The following is an 18,107-nucleotide window of genomic DNA, read 5'->3' as shown; positions in this document are numbered from 1 at the left end:
ACGCGGCGGGAGGGCGGGCGGGCAGAACGAGGCGGCCCCGCTCCGCCGCGGTGCCCGGCTCACGGCGCGCAGGGGGCGGTTTAACGGGATGGGGCCGACCCCGACCCCGCCCGCCGCCGCCAGGGGGCGGAGCGCGCGGCCCGCGCCCTCCCCGCCCCCTGCCACGTGACGCCCGCCGCGGGGGAAGGCGGTGGGGAGGGGCGGGGCGGGGCGGGGCGGGGGGGGGGAGCGCGCGCGGCCCGCCTCCCCGCTCCGCGGGGTCACGTGCTCGCGGAGTCCCCCGCCGGCGGGTCACGTGAGCGGCGGCGGGGCTGCGGCGGCGCGGGGGCTGCCGGGAAGCGCGAGTGCCCGGCTGCGGGAGGAGCCGCGGCCCGGCAGGACGGGCGGAGGGAGGGAGGGAGGCCGGAGCCGGGCCAGGGGCCGAGGGCCGCCGAGGCCGACGTCGCCGGCCCTCCCCGACCTCGCCTCGCCGCCAGCCCGGCCCCGTCCCGCGATGGAGCCGCGGGACCCCTGGGGAGCCGCCGTCGCCGCCTCCCGCCTGTGAGCCGCTCCCCCTTCCCCCGGGCCTCGTCCCCCCGCCGGGGGCCGGGCCTGCCCCTGCGCTCCCCGGGCGGTCGGTGACTCGGCGGCGGCGCCCCCGCTCCCTCGGGCCTCTTCGCCCGTCCCCCCCCCCCCGCCCGGCGGGCCGGTGGCGGCAGCCAGGAAATGGTCCGGGCCTAGCGGAGCGGCGAACGGAGGTGAGACGCGGCCGGGGGTGGGGACGCGCCGGGGCCGGCCGCGGGGCAGGGGGGCCCGCAGGGGGGCCCGCCGCGACCGGCGTCCCCGCTGCGGTCCCCGCCGGCGGGGGGAAGGGCAGGATCCCGGTAGCGGCCGCCGTCGGAGCCCGCTCTGCTCCCCCCTCACCCCCCCCGCTCACTTCTCGGGGAGCTTTCCCGGCCCGCCCTCCCAGGCCCGGAGCCGTCCCTTCCCCGGCCGCGGCCCGGCTCTCGGAGCCAGCGGTGCCTGCGCCGGCCCCGTCCCCCCACCCCCGCCCCGCCGGGCTGCGGTTGCGGGCGGTTGGGGTCGCCCCTTCCATGGCGCATCTCTCCCGCTTCAGACCGCGGTGTTTCCCCGCAGAGGAGTGCCGCGCCGAGAGGAGGCACGCAGCCGGTGGGAGCGGGGGTGGGCGGCTCTGCCTGTCCCGGCCTGTCCCTCTCCCTGGAGAGCAAAACCCGGGTGGCCCCCGGTACAGCAGACATCTGGGATGGTTCGTGGTGCTGATGGGGCCGGCGCATTCCCCTCGCTTAGCTGCTGGGTTTAATCCTTTTCCAGTAAGCGACGTCAGGGCTTTGTTCCTTCCCCTTTGCTCTCTGCCTTTTAGGCCCCGAGCCGCCCTGGGGATGGAGCGGGAGGGCCGGGTGCTGCCGTGGCCTAGGAAATGGCTTCGTGTGGGTGCTGCGGGAGGAGGGAGGCTCTCGGGGTCACTGACAGGCAGTAGCATCCTCCTTGCGAGTGACTAGATAGTTGTTACGTAAAGCATCATCCCTGCTGAGGATTGTGTTATACTTTGTAATCAAAAGAGCGATCGCTTAACGTTTCTGGAACCTGGGCTGACAAGTGCTTTTTTTTTTTTTTTCCTTCATTTTTTCTTTTTTTCCAATGAACAAAACAAAGCAAGAAAGTGATGAGACGTGTAATACAGATATCGGTGCTTTCAGTTGCTGTGTCTTTCATTCTCTTCTTGAAATGAGAAAGCGGTTAACTTCATTTAGGGGGAAAACTGAGAGTGCTTATACCCCTATCCTAAATACGGCCTGAAAAGCTGATGTTCTAAAGAAAAGGGAGCTCTGCTTAGCAGGTGTGGGCCCCTCTATTTCACAAGCCCGTCTCCTCGGCTTATTACGGTCTTCTTTGATTGTTTACTTATGAAGGCTCTGACGGTTTTAAATGTTCACATGTTTCCACTGATGTCAGTCAGGCCTCCCACTTGCCTCTGTGTGAGCTGAACAGGCACTTACTCAGCATCAGTAGTCTTTGAAATTAACTTGTTCTGCTCAAGTCTGTATTTTATTTGTCACCTTATTGCCAGCTCCCTTCTAGCTACTGCACTTGTCATGGGTATATTTCTAGTTCCTTACCTTTCCTTAAAACTTCTGAATACTTCTCTCAAGTCACTGTAACACAGTGCTTTGCACCCCGGGGGTGTTATTGCGAAATACGGTCTAGGCAAGTGCTTTGGAGGAGTGGTTGTAGACTTGATTTGTCATTTTGTTATCTTCTCTAATGAGAGAAACATTATTAAACTCACAGCGCTACTGTTGTGTCGTCTGCCTCAGCAGGGTGTGATATATACAGTCTTAGTCATGTACGTACTGCATATGGGTATTATACTGGAGTTGTACAATGGCTCGTAATGGTAATTGTGCAGTTCTTGTTGGTCAATAACAAGAAAGAAAATTTTACCCTTTGGCATTATTAATATCTTGGCTTTATTAATGTATCAATATTAGTTTTTAAGATTCCCTAACTACTATACAATGCATTTACAGCTTTGCACAAGAGCAAGCTCTCCTCTGTTGAACAGTTTTAACAATCATGAAAGAAAACAGTAAATTTCAATTCTAGTCTCAAAAACGGTTTCAGGTTCCTTTAAACGTCTCTGTGCTTCTCGTTTTATGACTTTTCTCCTATGTCTCAAACATTGAGAGAGCGAGGCTGAGCTCCTGGGGTAGGTTTTTGTGCAAGAAGGTACACAGCAACAACAACAACAAAGTAGTTCATATCGGTTTATTTTGCGTTCTTCCCAGTTATAATGATCTGAACTTGATAAAGCATGATAAAACTTCAGTGAAATATTACTTGGATTTCTAGATTGTCTTTTTAGTAAGCTGGAATGTACAAATGCTTTTGCATGGTTATGACCCAACCATTTAATGAGAAGATGCCACATATTTTTATCTGCAAACGCCATGCACTTTGTGTTGTTCAGGTTTTGTAGATAAATAGTTGCAGCAGAAATCTGTCCTGACGTTACAGTTGGTAGATAACAAGTTGGCACGTACACGGTAGTTCCTTCTTCCTTTTCTAGCTCAAAGCTGCTGGCAAGGATGTTCTGCTGCACTTCTGTTTTCCACCGTGGTTGCTCCTGGATGTCGGATGTGACTAAAGACATATATGACTTGTGCGGTGCTGTCTGAGAGAGCAGTTCACAGCATCTTTTGAAGCAGACAGGGGACTCTGTGACCAAGTGACGGTGAAACTGCTGTCACCCCCGCCACATATTTTCAGTGCTTATGAGAGCTGCCGTAACTGCTCCTATCTCCTTCCGATGCCTCCCTTCCTCTCCTTCCTGATCACCCCCTCTTGTTTTGTGAGGTTTTTTAATCATTACTACTCTTACTCTTTGCTCCAGATCAACAGAAATCTACAATGTTGAGGGTAGAAATATTAACCAGTGATATCTGCGTCTGGGGCTGAATCTTGAGAGTTGAGACATGAAGTCAGCACCTATCCTATAGGCAGATTTTGTCCTTGTTGGGCATAGGGAAAGAGTACGAGCATCTTTCAAGAGGCCGCCTCTACCAGCGGCAATGTGTACGTAGAGCTGGGAGGAAAGTTAGTCGCACAGTGTTGTATTTGGGGTCTACCTGTCTGAGGATGTAAGAACAGTCTTGAGATTGTAGTGAGTCTGAGGTTTCTTTTCTGCTGCAGTAATTGTTCTCGGCCACATAATTTCGGATTGTTACTCACATGTGGTTTGTTCTACAGGCGTGTTTCCTTTCATGTTACTATAGTCTCACCTCCAACAGAAGCTAAGAAATAACTGCACTTGAGTCCACCTGTCTTGTGATTCAATTTTAACATCTGGCTTGGAGTTTGTATCAAGAAAGAAGCGATGTTGATGTCGTCTTTGCTAGGCAGTGAGAAAAGAATGCCCCAAACTGTGGGGAGATGGAGAGACCGTGGGATGAAGAGGGACTGTCTGGAAATGAGTCAGGAAACTTTAACAGATTACATTTAGATAGAGGAGGGTTAGATGTATGTAAAATATATTGCTAACTGTGTTAAAATAAGAAATCGAGTTCATAGAATTGCAAAACTAAAGATGAAAGAACTTATCTGGCAATTATTCTCTTGCAGGATTGTTCCTTCTCTGCAGTTACTAATGACTAACAAGATGCTCTCCACCTTGTGAAATGATAGGGGTTCTGTCACTGCTTAGGAAGTATAACTGCACAGGCTCATGCTCCTTCCTGTCATAAAGCTTTTCTCATAAGTTTAGTCAGCCTGAATTTTTAAAGTAGTACCGTTCTCTTACTGTGTATTTTTCTCTTGTGGGAATCCAGATATATTCTCTTTTTAGATACTTAAACTACATGTACATATTCCTGTTGAATTAAGGTTTCCCATTTTGAATAATTGTATCGGTGCTCTCTGAAATGAAAATGTGATGTTGTCTATGACTTTTGTAGAGGTGCCTAGCACAGCACATAGCTGCAGCGTAGCACGGCTTGCTTCCTTGCCTGGTTCTGTGCCAGCTTCGTACGTGCTGTCCAAAATTCCACTTTCCCCGTAGCTGTGATATTGTTTGCCTCATGCACTCGTGTCTAATTTGGTGTCTGCCATCTCCCCAGGCCCTCAAATTCTTACTACTTTCCAAGTTTCTTTCTCCAACTTTGTTTCAAACCTCTTTCCCTAATGTAGTGAACTATATTTTCTCCCCAAGTGCATTAGCTTGTAGTTCTTCAAGTTGTCATGTCTCTTGTTCTTACTTGATTCATTAATTCTTGCTGATGAATGTAAAACCTGGTTTATTAACTGGCAATAGTGCCAGGTACCAACAGGAAAAAAAAAAAAAAAGAAAAAAAAATATCTCCTTGTGCTCGGCACTGTACAAACATTGAATAAGAGAAGTTCTTGCCCTGAAGTCTTGAACTAATTTTCTTCTGTTAACAGCTCATTAAGAAAAGTTTTCCTGCACTACTTTCTGTTGAGCTATGGTACCCAGTCCCAACAATACCTCACTAGGCAGCTCATAGCCCCCTTTTATTGAGCTCTCTTTATTACAGTTCATCTTAGTTTTTATTCTTGTCATAACATTTATTGATAATTTACTCGAGCGTGTTGCTTTCCGTGTTTTATAATTAAACAAATATAGAGTGTACTTTTACTAATACTGTAATCCTGTAATGATCATGTTTTTCAGGACAGACCGTTTTATCATTCCAAATCTCTCCCTGTGGATAGGTGTTGTAGCCTGCAGCCTCACAGCAGTCTCTTGCTATTTATTCCCAGTACTACATTGGGGGCATAAAGCCTCGACATAACAGACAACAGGCCAGAATAATGGTGCGGTTCTCTTTAGTGTTAGCACTGTGTTCATTCTCCTGCAAAGGACTGATGTTTCCCCCATTATCTGCAGCTTTCAAGAGTAGCTTTAAAAGATGCATGTCTTCTGGACTGGACTCAAAACTCCTCAGCTTTTAAGTTTAGTGGCTTATTCGTGGCAGGGCAGAAGGGAGCCCTGAAAATGCATGTGCCCCTCCTGAAGCTCCTGGGCGTAGCTCTCCTGGGATTGGGAACAGTATGGGAGAATGTGTCAAACCAAAGTGGGTCCCTGAACTTAGTGCTTTTAAAACTCTGTAACTTTTACTGTATATGGTGTTAAAATGAGAAGGCATCCAGGTTTTGGTATGCTGTAACTTTATAATCTCCTGGAAAGGGAGGTGAGTACTTGGTATCTCACTATAGTTGGATCATAGATTATTTTATTTACATACATTTTCCAATTTTAAGGAAATAATAATAGTATGTTTAATTTTTAGAACCAAGTATTGGGAAAATAGTGTTTCTATCCCATGACCAGTTAAAAAGTACTCTTCAGACAGGAAAAATTGTTTAAACTTGTCCTTAGCTCAGATTCTAAGATTTCACCAAGGTAAAATGTTCCTTATTAGATGTTTTCCTCAACAGTTTTGGTTCCTGCTGAAATTTCCCACCATGGAACAGTTTCTCTTGCCTACTTTTTTATTGAAGTGTAGCAGGTACATGTGAATCTTTGCTTTGAGAGTTGAACTGTGATCTGTGATTGGGCAGTGATGTAAGAAATGAAAGTGTGTTTCAAATATAGAAACCAAATAAATATGAGGGGAACAGAGCAGATGTTTTGTTGCTCTTCTAGCTGCATGTAGTGTGTAGATACCGAGGTAGTAGGCACCTACCCATAGATAGACACGTACTCATAGATAAATGTACAACCACCCTGAAGCCATTTAAGGCAATGTTAGTATAACTGGTCCTCCAGCATCAGAAAATCTGGAAACAACTTGTGATAGCTTTATTTACCCTAGCAGGCAGTTATATTCGGTGCTTTTTTCCTCTTGTGCTTTAGGGATGTGGAGAACAGTCAGAAACGTAGAATGCACTTTCCTTAGCATTAGTGCGATCCTGTTGAAAATGCCTGTTTTTAAATGAATATTTAATATTTATATTGGTTGTCTGCAATATTTTTATATAAATTATGCTTCAAAATACTAAATGTGTACTTCTGTCTATGTCACAGTCTATGCTAACATTACTGTAAAAGCTCAATAGCTGATGATAATTGTGTACCTCTGTACATTCACATGTATTTTTTTTTTGTTTCTGCATTTAATTTAATTTTCAAAAGACGTTAAAGAGATTTCAGTGATGGAAGTGCTTAAATGGTTTTAATTAGGCTTTGATGTGCACAAATCATTAAAGCGAGTAGGATGAGGAGATAAGAGTCCACAATTCTCTTTGTATAGTTTGGCTGCAGAGCAACTAAAGGAGTATTTTTCCTATAGGGGAGGGCGAAATCAAACCAAAAAAAGCCACATCAAAATGGGAATTTAGTTTTTGTGTGATGTTTATATATTTTGTGGGCAGAGGAGTAACCAGAGTTTCTGGAAAAAAAAAATCAGAAATGTGCCAGTCTCATTTTCTAGTGTTCCATTACTATTAGCATAAGCATTTCCTTATTTAAAGATAATTAAAAAATTGTTCGGTCAAAGTCCAAATCTGAAAAATTGAGCCATTAAGATGAAAATTTCAGAAAAAGTGAATGGAGAAACGGATTAAAGGACTTAATGGAGGAACACATAAATTTAATTTAGCAAGTTGTACTGTGTTTTGGTATAAATAAGGACAGTAACCTAATGGAAGTTGCTGTGAAAAATGCTTGATTTTTACAAAGATGTCTTAATATTATTTTATTCTTGTAACTTCAAGGGCCTTGAAGTATGAGGATTGGCCAAGATGAGATAAAATGGACTGATATTTTTCCTCTCTCATGTCTTTTTTTGATGTACTGGGTGGTCCTGTATGGAAAAGAGCTTACTGATAGTTTTGTTTGTGTGTTTTGAGTAGGTTTTTGTCTATTGGGGTGGGGTGGGGGGCTGCTGCTGGTGGTGTTTTCTGTTTGTTTGTTTGAGATTTATCATTAAACCTTCCAGTTTGAATGTGGTTTGTATGTCAGTGACTCATGCTGCTATGTAGCTACTGCGATCCACGCTGGCTGTAGGTGGAAAGCAGTATGGCCACTGTACCTGCTTGATATATTCTTTTAAATTGACTGGTGAAGTTTTGGAACCACTATATTTAATTTTGTCCTTATGATGCTGATAGGATAAATTAGCATCATATTAAAACGTTGATCTAACATTGTGAAAACTATGGTGTAGATAGCCTTTAGAAGACAAAGGGCAAAAAGATTTTTTTTCTGGAGCAATGATGTCTTCTACTGAAATATCTGCACCAATTATATTTAATGAGGAAAAAATACAAGAAAGAAGTTTGTACTGTGTCACCTTCTTAGCCAATAATTACTAGAAATATGTTTTACTAAGAGTTTTAATTAGTAATCTTCAGCTTAAATTTGTTAATCAGTAATAACCTCCTAAAAAAGATATTTTTTTTTCATTTTTTCTCTAATTTCCTCTTTTTTAAGAAAAAAGTTGCATTCTTTTATGGCCACAAGAAGCAAGATCTGTGCCAAATTGACATTTAAAGATGTTTTCATAGTGTCCTCTTCACGTACGTAGTAGGCCCAAATAGCTTGTGTTGGGTTTTTTTTTGTTTGTTCGGGGTTTTTTTGGTAAATCCAATTGCCATGTGCTCTGCCGATGCAGAGAAGCAACGCAGCGTGCGTGGGGGAGCACCGGTGACTGCAGGGACTTGCGTGCGCTGCGTGGCACTCCTCCCGCTCTCTGTACGCGGGACGCGCCAGCATGTATTTATTCAGAGGAATGTTGAAATCCATTCAGTCATGATTTACTGACAGACTCAAAAACTAAAGATGGTCAAAACCAGGTGTGGTTTAATCTTGGTTTCTGTTTAAAAGAAGATGAGTGCAAAATTTGAATCTCATTGGCTGGTATAATGGGGTGATTTCTTGCTAGCAGGAGTGTACTTTGCATTTATACAATTTATTTTAATCCATTATACAACTTAATATTTTTTAAATTATGATGTGTAAGTAAATAGTGAATCATACCTTAAAAAATTAATCTTAGCTTGTACTTAAGAGAATTCAGTTAATTCAGCCAACAATGAGGAGTTGCTGTCTGTGCCAGGTGCCTAAGAAAGGCAACAAAACTGTTTAATTGAAGCTAGTTTGTCCACCATATCCCTGGAAGCTTTAGCAATGAGAAACATTTCTTGCCATGTAATTTCTGTAGCACTTGAAAGCAGTTTTATCTGTTAACAGAGACGTTATCAGGTTTAAGCTTTGTAACAAACTGACACACTGAAAGTCTTTGTATGAACTGAACTGGCCTATTGCATTAAGTGTTTTGAAACTCAACTGAATTTTGACGAGACTTTTGCAAGGTTGCTTGTGTTTTGCTTTAACTTCATAGGAGAAAAAGCTTGACTTCTTCCTCTAGTGGCAAGATTCATTGAGTCTCACTGACTTTAGATTATATATGTTGTTATGATTCTATGTTTTGCATTTTCATGTCTGTCAAGTCTTTTAGCTTATAGTTAAAAATACGTTAGGAACAGCAGTTCAAAACGAGCTTGCACAACACCTTTACTAGTTTATCAAATGCAGAAGTTAAGTTTTGGGTTTACATATCTTCTGCGGAAGATGCTTCATAATTATTATAGTTTGTAATTATCACATCTCTGGTATAACTGCGCGGTCCTCGGGTGACAGCGGGTTGCAGACAAGCGGTGCTGGTGCTCTGTGGGGATGACCACGAAGGCACCGTTTGATTCCTGGCTGCCGTGCCTGGGACCTGGGATCCCTGGGAACAGGGAGCGGCGCAAGGCATGTTCTGTCTGGGGTGTCTTTGGTGGCTCAGTCTCTTTTTGGTGCTTTAATCCGATAGACCTGTGAACAGCATGACTTTTTTGTTTTAAGGCCACATCCAGAAAAGTGAGGAAAAGCTGTAAGAACTCTTGGGGGGGGGAACAAAACAACTTAATGTCATTGGGGCAAAAAAAGGCAACATCATTTTATTAGAAGGGTTTGTATAGCTAAATCAATGTTTATCAACTGTTTTCCTGAAGTAATTGATACTATACTAAATGTCTTGATACTCAGTGACTGCTGAAATTTTTATTTTTTTTCTCAATCTGCTTACAGGGATTATAAAATACAGGTGGCATTTAATAGGTAGATGAAAGGTTAAAACCTTCTGACTTTTTTAACTAGCATTTGTTTGGAAGCATTGCATATCAAAGCTGTGGCTTTCCTGCTGAATTTCAGCTTACCTCTGTAGATAGTTCTGGTCCCTTCCTCTCGCTTCAAATTTCTTTTGCTTTGCTTGCAAATCTTAAATACTCCTCTAGTGGGTTTTTCCAAAGTTTAACTAATATACGCTCTCATCATCTTGGAGTACTTCAATTTAAAAAGAAAGTTTTAAGTTATTGGAAAGTATCCCAGGTCTCAGAGCCATCACGTCATTCACGTATTAATAGCCATTTTTAGACAGGTAGCAAATGGTGATGAATTTGGTAAACGTTTTGCGTACAAGTTAGGGTTGAAAATTGGGAATTGGAGTTAAAATTCTTATTCTCCCTTTTCTGGTACTCAAAATTGTGGATTTTAAGAAGGCTATGGACCCTTCCAGTTTTCAAAATACAAAGCAATCCTGGAAATACCATAACTGCTAATGGAGACCATTGGTGCTATGTGAGTTCAAGCCGTCACTTTTGAAAAGATATTTGCATGCTGACACGTGTGAACTCAGTTGACTTTTTGATGCTTCCCCTCCACTCACTTTGGTTGTTCTAGTAACAGTCTGGAAACATAATTCACTTTCTTGTACTACTCAGTCTTTCTGTAGCATACCTTGAGTGTTTTCCCATGTTTCTGAAGAGAGTTAAATCACAAAATGGTGACGTTCCTTAACACTGGCTAGTCTGCCGACATGCTCTCCAGCATCTTCTGCTCTTGTTTCGTCAGTCATAACCATGCTGCTTGTCAGCGGTTGCAGACAAAGTCCACCTGTGACACTGCAATGCAAAAAACATAGTAATTTAATGAGACTTTTGTTGATTTTGGTTTTTTTGTTTGTTTCTTAGTTTTTTTATTTTTGTTTTAAACAGGTTGCTTATTCCTGCTCTTTAATGCTGATATGACTGTTTTCGGGGCCATGGAGTGTTCAAACTTATCTGTATTTAAAAATAACCCTGCCCCCAAACTACCTATTTTGAACCTGCACAGATTTTCCTAATTCAGCTTAACCAGCTCCAATAAATGGCTGTGTCAGCACACCCAGGAGAGCGGTGCAGGGCAGGAGCGCGACACGGGCTGGGAGCTGCTGTGGGCGTCTGCCCCGGACCAGGGACTTGGAACCACACCCATGCTATACTCTCAGATTTTAAAAATTGCCTTTTGCTTTAAGTACCAAACAGAGCCGGGCACAGGATATATTAATAGCCCCAAAATATTTTATTACTGATACTTGTGTTGTGAAGATGCATGAAGTAAAGGTTGTGTTTAGGAAATAAGCTGTGCTTGAAGGAGCAAGGGGAAGAGGCAGAGATGCTATCGGTATTTATACAGCGTTGTCATGTGGAAGAGACCTTACTTCTGCGAGCAGTTACAAAAGACCTAAGTGGTTTACACAGTGGCAGAATTTATTATCTCAAACCCTGGTGTTCATTTTAGTATGTTATGCAGCAGAATGCGTGAACCTTGGTTGCGATAGGGAGTCCAAGATAAACGTCTTGTGAGACAGTGCAGACAGATGATCTTTCAGTAAGGCTGGAGGAAATGGCAGTTAAACCTGGGTAACGTACGTGATAAACTTTCTCTCTCCTTGCCTCTTCTGTAGTTCTGTTAAGATGGGAGAAGGGTGTGAACCTTGAAATGAATGTGACTTTTCCCTTTTGCCTTTTCACTCTTTTAATTTAGATGGCACCTCATTAAAATATTGTCTACTGTTCCAAATCTTATACAGAGCATGTTTATCAGAGAATTTCTGTGAAGTGAATCCTTTCTTAATCCTAATGCCATAGACTTCATAACACTCAAATGTAATGATGCCTTTTATGAAAGTAAATTAATGTGAGGAAGTCAGAACTATAATAGTAAGATTAATGTTGGATGTCTGAATAACTATTGCTTAATAAAATTTGAACACCAATTGTCTTGGCTTCAAAGTTTAAACAGAAGAACATGTAGACACAGGAATTCAGTTATTAAGTTTCTGCCCAATTAAACTGCAGAATATTGTTGGGAAACAGTATTAGAATATGCTTTGGTTAGCCTGTGTGGACATGAAAAGATTGCATGTAAAAATTTTGTGTTCATGATGCTCCATCTTTGCACTGTACAAATTATAGAATCTGCAGGCGATGGAGAATTGAAAGGATGAGGAGAATGGCGTTGTTCGAGTGTGAGATTGAACTGGGTTGAAGTTTCCTGACTTGAGATTTGCGTGAGAAATAAATTTGTGTTCCCAGTGGATGGCAGAGCTCTGTTGAGTTCGGTCTGCACTGTAGTGCTTTTGGTTTTGTTACCTTCTGAACTATAGGATGTCAGGGCTCGAGCTTCAGATGGTGTTAAAAATTTGAGTATCACTGCCTTGGTTAAGAAAGCCTCGTATCCCTGAACGTAGTTTTGGTATTGCAAGATGAAGCAAATAGAAATGCAAAAACTTGGGAAGGCAACGTTGAAATTGTGCTTTGCTTAACAGCAGAAATGAGCTTTACTTCCCTCTTCTGGCTGAGGCTCGGTTATTGATAACGAGTACGCTGAGGCTTCTCTGTCTTACCTGACTTGGCGTTGTGGTAGGTGCAGAAAATAACAATTTTAGTAGATTATGGCTTTGTTGTATCACAGCGTTCAATCTCGGAGATACTCTCTTCCTTTGAGAGTCAGTACCGCCGCTGTTGGGTCGTTCCTCTGTGGGGTCTCTGCCATCCGCGTGTGCCTTTGCTTTGTGGCAGACAGAGGGACAGTTGATGGAGGAATGAACCTTCCTCTGCTGTTTGCGTCCGCCGAGAGAGGAGGAGAGAGCCAAGGAGCTGTGCTGTCACTTCCTAGACTTCCCTGTTTCTCTACCGTTTCTGAAGAGACAGGACAAAAAGGAGGGACTGAAGTTGATGTCCTGGGAGCAGCTCTGCTCTCTACAAAGAAAAAGAGCTGGGAACTTTGTTTCTGAGAGCCAGGCAGTTGTTGCTTCTTCCTGTCCATAAATGGGATAGAAAAAAGAAAAATAGGTAGAGCCAATAGCCTCAGGTCTGCTTATTTTCAGAGGAGATAGGGACTGTTTCTTTGGAACAGCTCTTTGGGTGGGAGCTACCAGCCTTGCAGGAGTCTGGGGGGTGCAGGGTGGTCCCTTCATGGTTTTCTGTGCCGAACCAAGAATGATCTTGCCATCACGGCTGTATCGTTAGAGCTTGTCCTTGAGAGTGACACAAAATAAAACTGGCGCCTGTGGAAGGTTAGTCAGGGAGAAGGGGGACCAGACATTTTCACTACCCTGTAATACTCTTGCACAAAAATACGGTATTTTAAAGAACGGGTAGTTTTGGATCTCTTGAGATCCCTTGAATAAATTACATCAAACCAATCTCGCAAATTCGTCCTGGATGTAAACAATTTTAAGCTATTTTAGTAGTATGTTTTAGAAATGGACTTTGAACTTGGTTTTAAATGAGCTGGATTGCAGCTGAAGCTAGAAGTGTCCTCCTTAATTTGGCTTCTAAAATCCATTTGCTGGGTGTTAACTTCTGCCTTAGTCAAAATGCAGTCCTTGCTTCTGTGTGCTGAATCTTGTGTATGTTGAATAATATACCCATTTCTCATTAAACAAGTTCAGGTGAGATGTTACACTTACAGAGCCTCTTTAGTTCTAAAGAATCCCCAAGCCCTTTTTCAGTAGTTAGTGTTGAGTTACAAATCATCGCTATAATCCTTAAATCCATCATTGTGGTCTGATGGCTTCTCAAGTAGAAGATGCTGGCTGTCTGATACTTGGGTAACCCGATAAAGCTTTGGGGAGTGAAGGGGGGAATCTGGCAGATAAAACTGAAGAGCAGGATGCAATTATTTGCATCGTCACTTGACTGAGACACTGGAATTAACAACGTGCCCTTACAAAAACTACTGTGAAATTTTTCTCGACTAACGGTGGTGAAGGATTTGTGCTCATTTGTCTAAGAAGCAGCGGCAAGTCCAGGCATATAGTGCTTTCTTGGGGATTTCTGCGGTGTTTCGGAGCTGAGTAGGAAGGAGAAGTGCCTATAGCAATATGCGAGCTCTGCCCTCCCCGGTAGTTTTTATCAAACATTAACCTGACCTAGGCCGACTTGGTTTTTTTATTATTTATTTTTTTTGAGCTCTCCCACCCTCACAATACGTACAAAGGTGATCACATCCAGCTCTTACGGTACGTTCAACAATGATCGCGTTGTTGAGTGTGCAGAAGGAATCCCTGACATGAAGGGTGGGATAGAAACATTTATGTTTATGTTAATGGTGAATCACTGGTTTGTATTTGTAAAAAAGTTATTTTGTAAGAAAGTGGAATACTTTGTTCCTTTGAAACGTTGTTTTTTCCTGTTTCTTGACACATATGACTTATTTGAATTCTCTGTAAATTCTTGTTCTTAGTTTTGTTCCTTATTTCAGTGTTATAAAACTCTATGAAGACAGCTTTGATGATTGTAGTGCTTCTGTTTGTGACATTGTGATTGTCCTTTAAACTGCATCTGGAGAAGCATACTATTTTGTGCAAAACTGTCATTTTAGTAGGAAATGTTTTATTTTTTCCCTGCAGGTTTTTTTTCTTTACCAGAACGTAGAAAGCTAAAAGTTAAGACTATGCACTCACTTTTATGTCATAAGTATTAAATAGTTCTTGGTGACACCCAAGCATGTTCCTGTTTTGTGTGTTGGTGGGGTTTTGTTCATTTTGTTGTTGCGAGGCAGTTATTTTTTAATTTCTTCCTTTTTTAACAGCTCTTATGTGAGTGCATTTGTATTAAAAGCTGACAGAGTAGCCTTTTAGGATTGCATACGTGATTTTAGTGACAGGATTAGTAGCGATGCCATACTCAACACACAAGTTGGGAGAAGCATACCATGCCAACTCCTTAGATGCTCCTTGCTATTCATGGTACAAATAAGAAAAATATTTGAAATAAGTAACAGGCATCTTTGGGAGGGAGTTGAATGCAGCATTAAGGCAGTTTCTGGTATTTTTAAATGCCTTCTGAAAACATCATTTCTTATTAGAAGCAGGATTTCCAGCTTTTTTTTTTTTTTCCTCCTTTTTAAAACAAACAAACAAACAAAACCCAAATGTTTGAGTTGTGTGTGCTTTGCACAGCTGGGTGTTCCCTGCACGAAGTGCTGGATACTGTATGTTCTCTCTGAAGACTGTTTATCGTTCATGGCCAAATGTTGTCAAACAAAATTTGTGTTTCATCACAGCCAGTTAACCGGCACTGGATAAGTGAACTGTTTGATTTCTCTTGCTTATGAAGCCGATTCAGATAGAAAAAAGCCCTTGGGTTAAATAAGGATGTCTTGAAGGAAGTCAAGGTGTTGTAAACATGCTTTGAAGATCCACTAATGCCTGATTGAAAAGTGGTGGTTTTGGATCGCTTTTTGATGGGCTGTGCGTGGAGGGTTCCTCGGGCGGATCTTCACCTTTGATGGTTTTGCCTTACGGTGTCTGGGAAGATGGAGCGATGCTGCTGCTGGTGAGGGTGCTGGTGAACTTGTGCAAGGACAGGCTCTTGGATGCCTGATGTGGTTCAAGAGGGGTGAGAAATAGGCTGTTAGTCCCACGCCTGTACCCAGGGATTGGCCAAGGTCCTCTTTAACAGCGTTGCCAGTAAAACTTTGGCAAAGTGGGTGTGTTGGTTTGTTGGTTTTTTTTGTTTTTTTTTCTTTTTAAACTGAAAGTGTGGTCCAGAAGTCCCATGCCTGGGGTCTGTCCCCCTGCCTCAGAGCTGAGGGAGCGGGAGGTGGGAAGCAGGAGAAGGCTGCAGCAGGCGGGCAGGGCAGCGGCAACGCTGCCATTTCATAACGCGAGTTATAAAGTCCAAGATGATGATGATTGCTTGAGTGAACTCTAGCCAAAGCCATGCCCTTTTTGGATTAAGGATGAACAGAAATACCAAATAGGATTTAGTAAGGTGTTGGAACGAGAAATGAAAATTGTGTTTCTGCTATGGATGATTTGAGTGACGCTCAACTAATTTATTTGCTCACTACATCTAGATCAGCAGTTGACAGTGGTTGAAGAATACGCACAAATGAATTTTGTGTCAGAAGTTTCTGTGAACTTCCTGCTGAATTCCCATCTTTCTTTCAACTCTTGGTATTGAGCTGGAGAAGAGGCATGAGATTTGAGCAGTCAGTTGTCTAGCTAAGTCACGTACTAAACGGGCTGCGTGGAGTACAGCGTGGCTAACTGCAAAAATAATGACTCAAACCATATTGAATTAGACTTTCTAAAAATGGAAATACTATGCTGTGCTTTAGGCCTGTTCTCTAATTTCTTTTAATTTTTGAACTTTTCTTTCCCCAGATGTGGAAATTAAGGTGACTTTGGTCCTTGCTGCGGGAGCATTAGTTTTGTCTCCCTTAGCCTGGCTCTGCTCCTCGTAGGAGTTCACACTTTCGCTCAGGCCTCCCAGGAAGAGGGAAAGGGAAATTATAGCAGGATCCTCTTGATAGCAGCAGGTACAAGTCAACAAGTTCTTCATCTTCCACTTCCAGGCCTGGTGTGCAGGGAGGGAGGAGCAGAGATGCTGTCCTCTTGCCCAGAGGGTGGGGTAGGGGTGGCAGGAGCTTGGCTGCACCAAGCTGCTCTGGGCTCTTTTATCTTGTGGGAAAAGGTTTAAATCTGGGGGGCGGGTGTGGATGTGGGAGAGGGAGAAGCAGTTCTGCCTCCGTGCAGCTCTGACTGCGTCTGCAGCGGTGGTGGGAGCAGCGACGGGGCAGAGCTCCTTCCCACCAGTCAGTGTTGAAACTGGGAGAGAACGGAGCTGCTCATGCCAGCGTGAGATGGGACTGGTGTCTGCTCTGACTTGGGGCGAAAAAACGTGAAGACCAGCAAATAGTACATAACTTTGATCACAGTAATAGCATTTTGGATAGTAGATTTTAAAAGTTCGTTATAATTACAAGTGGTCTGAAAACTTAGTTTTGCAATTTCCGTTATGCTGAAGTTAATTGCTAACAATGTTGATTTAGTAGGCATGCCTTAATCTGCTTTTCAGTAGTACATCTGCTGCTTACTTTTCCTGAACACAGGCAAATTTATCTTCTGTTACATTTCGTGGCTGTGGAAGATAGGAATTTGACTGGGAAGTTCTCTGAAGTACAGAGTTAGGAAAGCCCCGCTAACTTCATTTATTTACACATTTAATGCTAGTGTGATTTTAATAGCTTAGTACACATTGTAGGCACTTAAAATATCTCTGTAGAGATTTAGAAGATTAGATAGAAACAAGTCTAACTTGGATTGCATTCAAATTATTAGCTCTAATAAAAAGTTAAAAAAACCTAAACCCAATCCCCATACAGTCAAAATGACTACACATGAAGATAGTTATCATTTACTATACTTCAAAAGACTGGGAAGGAGTGGTAAAAAGTGTGATTAACTGCTGTATTTCTGATGACTAATTTTGCATTGACCTGGCAGGTATAACCAGATCAACTCTGGTTTTGCTTCAGCTCTGATCTTAAGTGGATCTTTGCTATAATGTTCCTTTCATGTGGCAGTGTGGGTACAAATGTTGGGTTTTTTTCCTCAGTCCCAAGAGTTATAGTAAATGTTGATACAATTTTGAAAGATTATGCTTGTCTCTGTAAAAAATAAAGGTTTTTGTTAATATTTAACCCTCTATTTGTAAAATGTAGATTTAAAATTCTCAGTTGAGATTATAATCTTCTAAATGTACAGCTGTATATAATTCACAATCTTAGTGCATTAATGTGAATGAACTACTCAAAGATTCCTATTCCTTGCCTCACATTTTGCCTTTAATAGTAAAATGGCATAGATTCAAACTGTTCCAGTTGGCTTTAACCGATCAGTATCTATAATTAAATCTGATATTTGTCTCTGTTTAAATCCTACATGTATAAGAAATTGGGCTGCAGTCTGAAGAGTAAGCTTTTTAAGCCTCAAACTTTTAAAACAAGTTTGCCCTTAATGTCAAAATGATCCAGGTAGTTTGCCACACGCCAGCGTACAGGTCCCTCCCGCAGTAGGCAGCCTTGATGTTCACTTGCAGTTACAGGAGTTCAGCTGATTACGGGATAACTGGAGAAAAAAAGTGATTTTTCACATATAACTTAAAAGTTATTGTATTCATAGGCTTGATATCAGCATCGAGTTGGATTATGCTAATGCTTTTACCTTGTTTACAGTGAAAATGTTTACAATCCAGAGAAATAAAGCAAACCCATCACCCTAAAAAGTGTCAAAGATTTAAACTTACACTGTGGGTTTATTCTGGTTTTGGCATCCTCTTAGGTTTCACTATATTCGGAGTAGTAGACAAAATGAAGCCAAATGAGTAAGAAGTAAGAGGCTAAAATGTTATTAAGGTGAAAAGACTAATATTTTAAAAACTGAGTGATAGGTTGAAGTTGTCTCGTTTAGAATGGAATAGCTGGTTTTGCA

The 18,107-nt window shown here is 42.8% G+C and overlaps 1 protein-coding gene across 7 annotated transcripts in view; it reads left to right on the top strand.

The window, feature by feature from the left end:
- Positions 1-365: 365 nt before the first annotated feature.
- The window catches only part of AFF4 (ALF transcription elongation factor 4), a 54,036-nt gene continuing 36,294 nt past the window's right edge, over positions 366-18,107 (top strand). For 2 of the 7 annotated variants that reach the window (XM_082323827.1, XM_082323822.1), the window contains exon 1: positions 366-540. In XM_082323827.1, the coding sequence (XP_082179953.1) occupies positions 494-540 (47 nt within the window). In that variant the 5' untranslated portion in view covers positions 366-493. The other 5 variants (XM_082323823.1, XM_082323828.1, XM_082323825.1 and 2 more) reach the window with 4 other exon arrangements.

The sequence above is a fragment of the Platalea leucorodia genome (genome assembly GCF_965183815.1).
Source record: "Platalea leucorodia genome assembly, chromosome: 11".
In the NCBI taxonomy this organism is placed as follows: Eukaryota; Metazoa; Chordata; class Aves; order Pelecaniformes; family Threskiornithidae; genus Platalea; species Platalea leucorodia.
Note: the sequence above shows the minus strand (reverse complement) of the source record. Positions and strands in the feature narration are given on the sequence as shown.